This window comes from Petaurus breviceps, unplaced genomic scaffold (assembly GCF_028583685.1).
Source record: "Petaurus breviceps papuanus isolate PSGF00001 unplaced genomic scaffold, PetGlider_PUasm1.0 173, whole genome shotgun sequence".
In the NCBI taxonomy this organism is placed as follows: Eukaryota; Metazoa; Chordata; class Mammalia; order Diprotodontia; family Petauridae; genus Petaurus; species Petaurus breviceps.
Genome location: NW_027185759.1, coordinates 9,555,148 through 9,568,208, shown reverse-complemented (window position 1 = coordinate 9,568,208; position 13,061 = coordinate 9,555,148). Strand labels below are relative to the sequence as shown.

General features: G+C 52.9%; 1 protein-coding gene across 1 annotated transcript in view; it reads left to right on the top strand.

The window, feature by feature from the left end:
• Positions 1-13,061, top strand: part of MROH2A (maestro heat like repeat family member 2A) — a 51,941-nt gene that overhangs the window by 38,152 nt on the left and 728 nt on the right. Inside the window, exons 28-39 of the mRNA XM_069083219.1 lie at positions 520-672; positions 756-910; positions 2,565-2,724; positions 2,854-3,047; positions 4,710-4,847; positions 5,601-5,715; positions 6,634-6,780; positions 6,853-7,035; positions 8,324-8,476; positions 9,370-9,498; positions 11,606-11,708; positions 12,344-12,409. Coding sequence (XP_068939320.1) covers positions 520-672; positions 756-910; positions 2,565-2,724; positions 2,854-3,047; positions 4,710-4,847; positions 5,601-5,715; positions 6,634-6,780; positions 6,853-7,035; positions 8,324-8,476; positions 9,370-9,498; positions 11,606-11,708; positions 12,344-12,409 — 1,696 coding nt within the window. The remainder of the gene's footprint in view (positions 1-519; positions 673-755; positions 911-2,564; positions 2,725-2,853; positions 3,048-4,709; positions 4,848-5,600; positions 5,716-6,633; positions 6,781-6,852; positions 7,036-8,323; positions 8,477-9,369; positions 9,499-11,605; positions 11,709-12,343; positions 12,410-13,061) is intronic.

Here is a 13,061-nt window from a genome sequence, read left to right as displayed (position 1 = left end):
GTCTCCAACAACGTGGAGGGCTTTCACAGGTTGGGCAAGCCTAGGAGCTCTGGGTGAGAGTTGTCCAGAGGTTCATTTAGGCTTGATTCTAGGAAAGACTTTCCTACAATGAGCTCTGTCCCAAAGTGCCTGGAGCTGTTTCCCATCCACTGGGGCCGTTCCATCAGTGAGGATTCTGGGTGGCCCTGAGGTTCCTTGTAGCCCCAAGATTCTGACCTTCCTCCATAGGTCTGGGGAGAGTGGGCCCCTCCAGAAAATCCATGAACCTCTAGACCAGGGGTTCTTGACCTTTCCTGTATCTTGGGCCCCTTGGGTAACTGGGTAGAGTCTCTTCTCAGAAGGAGGTGCTTAAACTCGTAAAATAAATACATAGGCTTACAAAGGAGCCCAATGCCAATGAAAGGCACTAAAAAGCCAGCTGGCCCATGCAGGGAGAGAGCCTCTGCTCTGCAGCCTGGGGAGGGCGCTGATGGCCTCTGCTCTGTGTTTCCGTTGGTCTGGGGCTTGGCTCACTCACAGGTGATTAGTAAGGAAGTGCGATGGGAAGAGCTGGTCATCCTTCTCCAGAGCACCTGCGAGAGCCTGGGGGCCACCAACCTCACCCATGACAAGGCTGCGGTGACATGGCTCAACACTGTCCTCAGGCTGCGGGGCCATGAGCTGGAAGACAAGGTAGGGCGGGGGTCTGCGGGCAGCCTGCCCAGCGGGGAGGCAGCTGCCGCCGGCGCTCCTGGAGCTGTCGCCATTCTTCGCAGGTGCCCGAGATCTTGAGCACCATCTTGGCACACCTGCCCTCAGTGTTCCATCCGGATGTGCGGCGCCCGCTGGTGGAGGCTGTCCTCATGCTGGCTCACTCCTACCACGAGACGGTCATTACTTCCCTCCTGAGGCAGCCGCTGCCTCTGGACAGGTAGGTGGATTCTGACTGGCGGACCCACGTCTTAGTCCGAATGCCACACTCCTTTTGTCCCCTCCTCCCATAGACAAACATTTTTTATTAGAAACAACCTTGGACTTCAATACACACAACCTGACTGAGCAAGTACTCCCACTTAAGTAAATTGATTTCCCATCTTACACATAGGGTGGTGTGTTGGATGGAGGGCCAGGGGTAAAGTCAGGAAGACCTGGGTTCGAGTCCCATCTCTGACACATCCTGACTGTGTGACCCTGGGCAAGTCTGTGAGCCACTCTCTGCCCAAGGGGACTCTCTAAGATTCGGTCTCAGAGAAGGTTCCGACTTTCTGTGCTGGAGGGAGTTCCCTGCTCCAGTGAGACCAGAGGTGCTGTCCAGAAAACCCAAACCCACATCATGTCCCCACACACATTTAGTCCCTCCAAGTGCCCTCAGGAGTGATTCTTTATCTGGTCTCCTTATATGGTTTGCATGCATGCCATAGGTAAAACCATCCACAGTTTCAGTTAGGAGGTTTCTTAGTGGCCATCCCTGTAGAGAGGAGGAAGGAGGCCTATGGGGATGAAATACCTTAGCCAAAGTCACATTGGGAGTAAGAAGCAGAAGGGGGCTGCACCCAGTCACAGGCGCTGAGATCTGCAAGGCTGAGCCTGGCCCTGGGGAGGTCCCATCCCAACACCATCAGGTCAGTTATTTCGTGCCAATGCATTTGATCTCACCTGACATGTACTGAAGACCTGCTCTGTGCAGAACGTTCTGCTAGACACCTGAGGAGATTGATACCTAATTTAGCTAAGGTGTGGCTCCTGCCCACTTGGAATCTGAGGCCGGGGAGGGGTGAGACACATAGAGAGCTGTCACACACAGTATCACTCAATGGGCACCTTAGAGAAGGGCAAAGAAATGTGCAGGGGAGGCTCAGGGGGGACCAGGGAATGGAGAAGGCACTGTCTGAGCTGGACTGTATAGCTTGGGCAGAAATCTGTCAGGCCAGGAGGAGGACAGGGGGCATCCTAGGGGGAAGGCATGGGCTGAGGGAAGGCATAGAGATGGGGAGGAGGGGGACAAGCATTTATTAAGAGCCTGCTATGTGCCAGTGTGTTATCTCATTGGATCCTCACAACCACCCTGAGAGGTTGGCTCTATGATTATCCCCATTTTACAGTTGAGGAAACTGAGGCAGACAGGTCAAAGGAACTGGCTCAGAGTCATGCAACCAGTGTCTGAAGCTGAATTGGAACTTAGGTCTTGGGGCTGCTGGGTGGTGCAGTGAATAGAGCACCTGCCCTAGAGTCAGGAAGACCTGAGTTCAAATCCAGCCTCAGACACTTAACACAAAAACTAGCTGTGTGACTTTGGGCAAGTCACTTAGCCACAATTGCCCTATGCCCCCCCCCCAAAAAAAAAAGGAAAAAAACAAAAAAACCAAAAAAACTGAACTCAGGTCTTCCTGACTCTAGACCCAGTGCTCTCTGCTCTGTGGCTCTTTCTACATGGGAGAACACAGTGTTTGTGTTGAGGAGAGGGGTCCAGTTTGGCTGGACTGGAGAGTGAGTCAAGGTGGGTGATGTAGGATGATGGAAGGCCTTGAATGCTATGTAGAATTTACCTTGTGAGTGATGGGGAGTTACTGATGTTTCCATTACAGCAACATCACTGAGTTGTGGGAAGCACTGGCAGAAGATTCTGCCTTTGCCCGGAAGATCCTGCAAGCCCTGATGGCCAGAATCCAGGTAAAGAAAGCTCCCAGGAGCAGCCCGACCTCCAAAAAGGACATCTGGCGCCTGGCTGCTGTGGACCCCATTACGGTAAGGGAGGGTGGGGTGGGGAGGATTGGGAGCTGCCCAGCCCTGGGGGTGGGAGTTGGGAGCTGCTCAGCTGGGGTGGGGGCACCGTGCGGGGCGGGAGCCTGGACGTGGGCGCACGTCTCTTCCCAGGCGGTGTGTGCTCTCCACAAGATCACCATGGCGCTGAACAGCGGCGAGAAGCTGCTGGACATCTTTCCGGAGCTGTCCTGCACGGTCCTCCAGGAGCTGAGCAGCAGCGCTGGGCCGTGGCAGACCTCGCTGACCCCAGACACCTGGGGAGTCATCTGGACCGGGAACCTCCAGAACAGAATCACGCCGCGCAGGTACTTCGCTGCGGGCTCGCGGAGGCCTCCGGCGTGCAGCTGATGACCCCTAGCTATTTATCGAGGCAGCTCTTGGCCCGGGGAGCCTCCCTTCTCAAAAAGCTGGAGCTCCGGTCCTCTTGGTGCAGGCCCAGAACTTTTGCCTTTCTGCCCTTTATCAGTCAACCAAGAAGCGTTTCTAAAAAGCACTTACTATATGCCGGGCGCGGAGGCCACAGCCAGGCAGACAAAGCGCACAAGCTAAAATCCGAGAGCGGATGCGAGGTGACTTGGGGGGCGGGGGCGGGGAGTGAGCGCCTGACATCCAGCTGACTTTAGAGGAACCGGGGGAGTGAAGATGGCGCGGTGCGACGGCCTGGCACAACGGGTGGGCATCATGGGTGAAGGGGTGTAACAAGGCAGGTAGAGCCCAGAGGCCCTAGGGAGCACTCAGCGCAGTGGTCCGTCAGGTGTGAAGGGCGGTGTGGTTCGGGGAGAGGTTGGAGGTAGGAAGACCAGCCAGGAGGCTTCAGCAGTCACTGAGAATGGTGGATGTGCGAGTAGAGAGAAGGGGGTGGATTCAAGGGATGTAGTGGTAGGAAAGGCAAGCAGAACTTGGGGGTCGAGAGGCCCACCACCTCCCCCATTTGGACAGACTTAGAAGGGAGGGCCTTCGAGTGTCTGAAGGGCTGTCCTTGGGGACACCTGGGAGAGGTCGGGAGCCCATGTAGCATTATTCCCATTTTATAGAGAATAAAATGAAGGCTTAGGGGGTTAGGTGATGTCCCTAAGTCAGATTCACAGCTGGAAGGGACCTTAGAGGCCATTGAGCCCAGCCCTCCTCTTTTTACAAATAGGGAAACTGAGGAACATAAATGTCAGGAGTCTTTTGATTCCCAGTCCCAGCGTGTGCTTCCCCTTGCATAGTGCCAGAAGACAGAACCGGACCAGAGTGTGGAAATCAATGGGAATCAGATTATGGTTCAATGCAAGGAAGCCTTTAAAAAAACAACAGATGTTCCCCAGTGCACTGTGTGCCTGAGAAAGTAGAGAGCTCCCTGTCCCTCCCTGGACAGGTTCTGGAAGGAGCTAGTTGAGCAGCTGTAGCAGGGATTTTTGCATCGAGGGAGAGGCTGGGCCAGGTGACCTCTCAGGTCTGATATTCTGTGGTTCTAATTCTAGCCCTGCTCGTGTCTGCCCTGCCCTATAAGGCCCAGGGGCTTCTCTGCTGCCTCCAGACATCTCTGTTAGGCATTCAGATCCCTTTGTAACCAGCCTCCTCCTCCCTCTCCATCTTATGCCTCGCTGCCCACCACACGTGCTTCCATCCAGTGCCCCCAGCCTCCTGGCTGTCCAATGAGCAAGATGCTCCCTCTCTCGGCTCTGGGCATCTCCTCTGGCCACTCGCAGGCCTGCACTGCTCTCTTTCTCATCTCTGCCTCCTGGCTTCCCTGGCTTCCTTTCAGTCCTCTCCAGAAAGCCTCCCCCACTCCTCTCTCTGTTAACCTGGTCCCGTTTGTCCTGCTGTCACTGGCTTTGTTTGTAAGTCCCCCCACCACCCAGACTGTGAGCTCATGAGGGCAGGACTCTGTGGTCTCTTCCCGCATCCCTAGCACTTAGTGGCCTGTGATAGGCACTTGATAGATACTCATTACTCACTGGAGGGCTGGTTCTCTTTTCCAGGCTCACCATCAAAACCTTGCAGGGTGTGCTGAGCCGAGCTGGGAATGAGGAGATGATGTATAGCCTGGTGAACCAGGGGGTGTGGACCCTCCTGGAGGACCCCAGGACTCACATCGATGGAGTGTGTCTCCTGGCCAGGTACCCCAGTGCAGTCTGTTGCCCAGGAGCTGTGTGAAGAGGACAAGCGGGGCCTCAGGGCATAGCTTCTGGGGGTGCCAGGGACCCTAGCACTCCCATCCTGGGATGCTCTCCCCTCTGTGATTTCATGCTGTCTTTTTTGTGACGTGTGTGTGTGGGGGTAGTAGCCTCTCTAGTGACAGAGGAAACCGAGTCTCAAGGTGCTTAAGGGACACAAGTGTCAGGTGGAATTTGATTCTGAGTCTTCCCAACTCTGAGTTGGGCACATTGCCCACTGTGTCAGGCAGCATCTCCTGAGGTCCTGGGAATGGGGTGGACAACTTAGAATTAGATCCCCTTGTTAGGCAGAGTCAGCCAGCCAATGGACAACCATGAATTATGCGCCTACTGTGTGCAGGCCCTGCTGTAGGAGCTAGAGACACGGGGCAAACACAGAGTGGTCCCTGCGCTCCCGAAGGGCAGATTCTAGCTGGAGGGGGCAGTATGAGCACACGTGGGCATAGACTGAATGGAGACAAGATAACCTGGGGTGGGGCATCTTCTAAGAGGTGTAAGTGCAGAGGGAGGGTGTGCAGGGAGACAGAGGTGTGGAGGTGGGAAACGACATGGTAAGACAGCTACTTTGGCTGCATCGTGATGTGTGACTAGGCCTGGCCAGGATGAAATAATGAGCTGTGACCTGGGTAGCTTCCTGGGAAGCTCAGGAGCCAGTGCCTGTCATCAAACTGCTGCCCTGCCCCTCTTCTCGCCCAGAACCATGATCCTGCACATCAGCGCTCACAGCCAGAGGTTTGCCCAGCTGCTCCTCCCGGGCCTGGACTCTGAATTCCTCCCCTGGCGTCTCAGCAGCACAGCCTTCTTTGTAGAAGTGAGTGCTGGAGGCGGTGCAGCTCCAATCACCCTTCTAACAGGGACCTCGAGCCCTCCTCCTCCATCCCCTGTGCTTGAATTCATGGGCTCTGCCTTTGAGCTGAATTGATGTGGGCAGCCCAGGGGAGTGGCCCGTAGGTGCCTACAGTCACTGCCCAGCTCACTGGCCCGGGCTTTGTCTCTGGCTGCTGGTTGGCAGGAGGCATTCTGCCCTTTGCCTGATGGGGGTTGCTGGGCTGTGGGGGCATGTGGCTTGACTCCAGAGTGTGTAATTAATGCACGATGAGTCCCAGGCCAGCGTCCCTCTGATGGCCAGGCATGGGACTTGTTTCCAACACAGCCATACCTTCCTTCGCCCCTAGCAGCCCAACACTCCCCTCCCCCCCTCTGCCTTGGCTCAGGAAGCTGCAGCACCAGCTGCTCACCTGCCATTGGGGAAGTCTTCCCTTTCCCCTGCCTTGCCCCCCAGGGAGACAATACCAATGGGAGACGGAGAAAAAAAAGCATACTTTGGAGACCCCATCTGTGGGGCCGGGGAGGGGGAGGAGGAGACCTGGTCCCATTTTTAGGGTTGCAGAAAAGTGGGTCAATTGGTGCTCCTTCCTTGAGGTTCATTTTGTCCTTGGCTTAGTGGGCACAGACACTCAGCAAATCAGCAGGCATTGATCAAACACTCACTGTGCACCGTCTCTAGGCAGGGGTTTAGTCAAGACCCCCATATATATATAACATACACATTTTTATTCTGAACTTGAGAAATGCTGCTCCCAGTGGGCACCTCCTTGTCTGGGAGGGTTGTGCACAGACCCGGCTTCTCCCTCCATGGCTCTCAGAGAAAGAGGAGAGGTTTTCCTAGAGTTGCTGGAGAGCCCGGCTGATCAGCGGCCCCTCTCTTGTGAACCCGCCTCTTTCCTAGCTCATGTGTGACCCAGTTCTCTACAGAAAGAAGATGCTCAAGTCCACAGTTCCAAAGTTGGCCAAGGGGGCCAGCCACGTGCACAGCACCCTGCGCCTGCTGTCCATACGGGCCCTGGGCAACCTGGCCATCGGGGCTCCCCGAAAGGTGAGAAGAGGGAGCATCAGGGGTCCTCCATGCTCGGCAGGCTGGGGCTCCACGGTCTGTCTCCCTGCCCAGGTGAAACACTACCGGAAGCTGCTGCTGAAGAAGTTCCTGTGCTCGCTCAGTGACCCCATCAGCACCCAGGTGATCTTGGAGACCATGGTGGCGCTGACCAAGGTGCTGGGGCTGATGGCCGAGGAGGACTTGGGCTCGTCCTTCGAGGTCATCTCCATGCAGTGCAGGGCCTTCTTTGACGACGTGAGTCAGTGCCCCTGGGCAGGGGAGGGCCTCAGAAAGCACCCAGCCCACTCCCATCGGCCCCCATTTTACAGATGGGGAAACTGAGGGGCCCGGTGGTGAGCTAACTTTCCTCTACCACCTAGCACACAGCTTCCATCCCGGCTGGGGCCTGGTGCACGGCATCACTCACTCAGCTTTTCCACAAGAATCAGTGCACATTTATTGAATTCCTTAGAGGCCCTGGGTAAGACACTAAATAGGACTGTGCACACCTTGCCCTCCAGACAGAGGCCCAAAGTTGAGGAAGATGTGTGAGGAAGTTCCCAGGGTGGAAAGAGGCCATGGAGAATGGGGTGGGGGTTAGCTGGTAGAAATTTAGGACATTTCCTGTGTAGCACACAGTGTGGAGCCAGGAGAGGGCTTGGTGTACCCGGTGGTGCTGAGTTGATCATCTTGGATGGGTCTGGGTGAAGGAAAGGGTTCAAAATGGTGCTGCAATGGAAGGTTGGGATGGCCCCACATTGCTGGGGGCACCAAAGACCCCACAGTTCCCTGGCCCATGACTCAGGGCCTGGACCTCAGTCAGGGAGCCTCAGTGAAGAGCTTGGCAGAGTCTGAGGATGGGGGATAGCCCAGGACTGACTGAAAACATGAGGAGCAGATGGCCATCTCCCCACCTAGGAGACAGGGGCTGCAGGGACCCTCAGGGTCAGAATAGTGCTGTCCCTTTTCTCATGGGGCTTGCAGTGTAACAAAGCAGCTTAAGGTTCATTCAAACAAGCAACAAAACTGTGGCCAATCCCCCATGGCCAAGGCTAGTGACAGAGGCAAAAAGGAGCCATTCCCTGACCTAGGAGCTTACACTCTGCTGGGGAGGAATATGCAGATCATAGCAGTATGAGGAAGGATGTGATGGGGACAAAGGAGGGGGATCAGGCAGGGCTGCTTGGAGGAGGGCCCCTGACATGAGCCTTGAAGGGCTAGAGAGCCTCGGTCAAGGCCTGGGACACAGAGGGGGAAGGTTGGGGCCTCCCTGCCCAGGAGGACAGTTTTTTAGGAACATAGAGAAGATGGAGGGCAGTCATGGGCGATGAGGTGGGCAGGGTAAATAGGAGCATTTTGTGTTCACTTGCCCATGAGCACACCACTGGAAGAATGTCAACTCCCTGAGAGCAGGGAGAGTCCTGTTTTTGCCATGGTCTCCCCTGCATCCTGCTCCAGAGTGGTTCCTCATTGGTGCTCACAGAGGAAGTCTTTGTCCAGTTCTTGGCAGGGCTCAGCCTTTGTCTGACTCTATTGGCTGCAGGAGAACGAGATGCTTCGTTTGCAGGCTGTCATCCTGTTTGGGAAGCTGGCCATCTGGGCCGGGAAGAAGAGAGATTTCTTCACCATGGAGGTCAGGAAGAGCTGGATTCCCCTGATTCTCCACCTGCAGGACCCCTGCCCGGAAGTGGCCAAGGTGAGCTGCTCCCCGACCCACCTCCCGGGCTCTGATGGACAGAGCATGAGAGGAAAGTTGGCCCATTGATGTGCTGGCTCACTGACTGGTGCCGTCCATCTGGCATGAACTGAGTAGCCCTTCTTGTGGAGCAGGGTGGAGGGCATCCTTCTCTGTGAGATGAAGGGTGGGACTTGGTGGTCTCTAGAGACTTGAGCCTGTGGTCTGAGCACAGACTAGGTGCTTAATGAATCTGAGGATTGATAGACCACCATTTTCTGATTACCTGTAAAAGGAGGGTCTAGACTAGACACTCCCTGCGGTTCCTTCCTTAAAATGTCCTGCAGACTCTGAGATGATCAGAAGATTCCATTTATGGGTTTAACATGTTAATATTAATAAATATTTCATATTATCATAGCATAAAAGATCAAAACAATACAAATGAAATATTGTTATTATAACATGTTATATAAAATATGAATACGATACTAATGGAATATTAAATTTATGTACATAATACACAATAACCAATTTATTAGATACAACTACATTATGGGGTAAATATACATTAATTTATTGTGTATTTAAATATTTATGTTAACACTTTCTCAGTATAATTTTTAAATGTGTAACATGAAATGCAAAGGATTGTTGAAAAAGCCAATTATATTGAAATTCAGTGATAAAAAATATTTTAAAAAATTTCCCAGGCCTTGGGTTAAGACTCTTGTGGAGTCTGGGTAGCAGAGTTTAATGGCAGTCCCAGCCTTGCAGCTTCTTGGAGTCTGACAACTTTGTGCCCAGAGACATGGTGCCTTAGGGAAGCATTGACTCTATCTTCCCTGCCCACCCCAGCCAACACGACCAGGACTGAAATGTACCAGCTCTGATTGGGTGTTTACCTCTTTCAGGCCTGTGAAGCCACCATCTGCCTGTGCATTCCTTTCTGGGGTTGGAGGAAACTGCAAATCACCTTAGAGAAGTTGGTTAACCAAGGCACTGACCTGAGCATTTTCCAGATGGAAATGTGCAGTTACCTGGTAAGGGGAGTTCTCACGTGGGTCAAAGAGGAGTTAGTAGCTAATGGTTGTGGTTCCAGATTGGCCTGGCAGGAAGTCTCTAGAGGAGAGCCCAAGGGATCTATGCTTGCCCCTGTGCTTTTTTAAAAACATGTTTATCAACTTGGATGAAGGACTAAAGTTTAGATTTGATGCTAATCTGGGAGTAGGGCCCAAACTCTTGGTGACAGAATCCAAAACGATCCTAAAGCCCTAATCAGCCAAATGACCAAACATGATTTCTGAGGACCAATGAGGAAGCATGCTGCCTCACTCCTGACAGGTGACGGGCCTGGGGAAAGAACTGATGGTGTCTGAACACAGGTGGAAACATACTTTTAAGAAATTTTCTTTTTCTTGAGTTTTTTGTCTATGATTTCTTTCATAACATGACTATTGCTGGTACGTTTTACATGACTGCACATGTATGATCTTTATCAAACTGCTTGCCTTCTCAATGAGGAGGGGTGGGGAGGGAGGGATGTTAAAAACTGAGGAAAAATAAAATACTAAATGCAAAGCTAAAAAAATCAAAAAAACAATTAAAAACACGCAAAACCCAAAGCAACAATGGGTCCGGGGTTAGGAATAAGATGCATTTTTTCTAGGGCTGGCCAAGGTGGGCATTGGTTTTACTTAACTACAGCTCTCCCTTCCACATCTCGACTTTCCCATCACTCTTTTTGACATATCGCAGGTTGGCATAAGACAGTAAATGGGATTTTTTTGGGAGTTTTATGGAAGCTGCAGATGACACAAAAAGTTTAGAAACTCAGAAATACATAAAATGTCTGTATAGCATTGTATAATATCAAACCAAATTCTACAATAAGGTGCTGTAACCGCCCCATAAAAGAAAGAGAAAAAACCGGCCTGCTCTGGTCTGAAGAGAGGGCCAAAAACTTTGATGTGGCTTTTCTAGATCATGGGGATGCTGCAACCCCCATCCCCGTGGTGTAGAAAGGATAACTGTGTGTAACATAATTGTTTTCATTTTCTTTTCAATGGGGGCAAGGTAAGTGGCGGGGGGAGAAGATAGATTTTTGTTAATTAGAAAATTAAATTAAAACATTTATTTTTTATTTTGCTTTTTGGGGGGCAATCGGGGTTAAGTGACTTGCCCAAGGTCACATGGCTAGTTTTTGTGTTAAGTGTCTGAGGTTGGATTTGAACTCAGGTCCTCGTGACTCCAGGGCCAATACTCTATTCACTGCACCACCTAGCTGCCCCATTTAAAACATTTCTTGACAGTCTAGAACTGATCAGACCAATTCTAATAAAATGGAATTTAATGGGAATAAGTGCAGCCTACATTTGGGTTTTAAAAAACAGCTTCACAACCACCAGGTGTGAGAGGCATCACTTGACCGCAGTTTGTCCAGAGAAGCTCCTTGAGGCCAGGAGCTGCCTCCCCTTCTCCTGTTATCTCCAATGCTTCTCAGTATCCTGGACATCATGGATACTTAGTGGATGTTTGCTGGGTGGTGTTGAGACTTCCCTTCCCCAGGTCACACCTCCCAGGGTCCATTGCTTGACCTGGGTCTCCATCCCTACTCAGCTAATCTAAATGACTTGATGAGGGCATGAGCCTTCTCCCTTATTGATGCCATCTTTGTGGGCCAGGGTTTGAAGGAAAGCCTTGTTTCCTTCTTGTGGTTCAGCCATCCTGGATCCTTTCTCTACCAGTGCAGTCCTGGCCCCTTTGCAGCTTACAAGGGGGTCCTTGCAGGCTGCTCTGCCCCCTCATAGATGCCCTGGAGCCTCCCTGGTTGTGAAACTTCCTGCTGGTCCCTGGAAAGACCCAAAATGCAGGACTCAAACCCTTGACACCTTCAAGGTAGAACCAAATCTGTTGGAGCCTAGGGTCAGTTGATCTGGCCACTGTGACCTCAGGCATTGAGGTACACAGAGCCCAGCTTCAGAGGCTGCCTGACCAGTGCTTCCCTTCTTGGGACATCCAATGGAGGGACTGAGGGAGGATGCCTCCTTCAGGGAGGGATTGTGACCAGAACCTTGTCAAGTACGGAGGCTCCCGGCATTCCAGGATCTCCCATGCAAATAATTGGACTTTGTCCTTTACTTCATCCAGGCCAGGAAAGACCCTGTTCTCTTGGACACTTTTTGTGCAGAAGCCATTGGCTACTATGAAAGCGAGTGGGCCAAGATTAAGGCGGCTGCCTGCACCTTTACAGGTGAGCTGGTGGGTATCATCTGTATGGTGGCCCAACAACTCCCATTTATGGAGCCATGTATGAGGCCCTGTCCATTCAGGGCAACACTGCAGCTGTTGCCCTTCTCATTTGCAGAGGAGGAAACTGAGGCTCCAGGAAGTGACCTGCCCAGAGTCCCACAGCTAGGGAGTACCACATCAGTCCTCTTTCCTTCCACTGACCTTGATGGATCTTGAAGGGCCCTTAGCTTCCCTCAAGGACTGACTAGGGAGCCCCCTCTTGTGGGAAGACTCCTCTGACTTCCCCAAAGCCTGGAGCTGTTGTGAGCACCTCTCCTCATTCATGCTAGCTCTGGCCAGATGCTCTTGGCAGAAGACTTGTCCTCCAGCCTTGGGTCGCCTGTGGAAGGCTGGGCTTGGAATCAGGAGGACTTGGCTTCTCGACCAGCCTCCAGTACCTTCTGTGTGACCCTGCGCAGACCCTGGGCGAGATAGTCTGCCTTTCGGTCTCAGTTTCCTCATCTGTAAAATGGGGATAAGAATGTCACCCACCTCCCAGGGTGGAAGCGCCAGTCCTTGGGATGATGGCGATGCTGTGATGTTGGGTAGGGGGTGGAGAGTTCTAGGAAATATGGGAAACTTCTGTTATCACTGCAGGGTATGTTCTGGAGCAGTTGATTCCCCAGAACCTGGGGGATATGGACTTGGATCGGCTGTGTCAGTGTAAGTCATGGGCCCTCTAACCTCCAGTCAGTGGGGTGGGCTTGTTGATGCTTTTAGCACCATGGACAGGTACCCCCTGCCCCTCCTGCCCATCCCACGAAGCTCTGTGGAGGTCTGGAGAGGGCCTCGAGGGGTGGGCAGGTGGAGCCATATACTGTCTCCAACTAACCTCTGTGGGGGGCTCTCCATTCTGCACCCAGAGCTGTGGCTGCCAGTCTGAAAGCTTGGAATGCCCTCTACCCCCCACCTGCAGCCCCTACCTGCCAGGCCCCAGGGGCTGTCACAGAGACTTCAGTCATCCCTGGTTCCTGAGATTTCTGCAGAGACTTTGCAGCAGATTCTCAAAGGGCCCAGAGAGCTCCCTGTGAAGTCCTTGCTGCCCTGGGACACAGAGGCGACTGTGGTGTAGACACCCCCAGAAAGGCTGCTCTGGGATACAGAGGTGGCTGTGGTGTAGACACCCCCAGAAAGGATGCTCTGGAACACAGAGGTGGCTCTGGTGTAGACACCCCCAGAAAGGCTTCTCTGCGACACAGAGGCGGCTCTGGTGTAGACACCCCCAGAAAGGCTGCTCTGGGACACAGAGGCAGCTCTGGTGTAGACATCCCCAGAAGGGTTGCTCTGGGACACAGAGGTGGCTGTGGTGTAGACG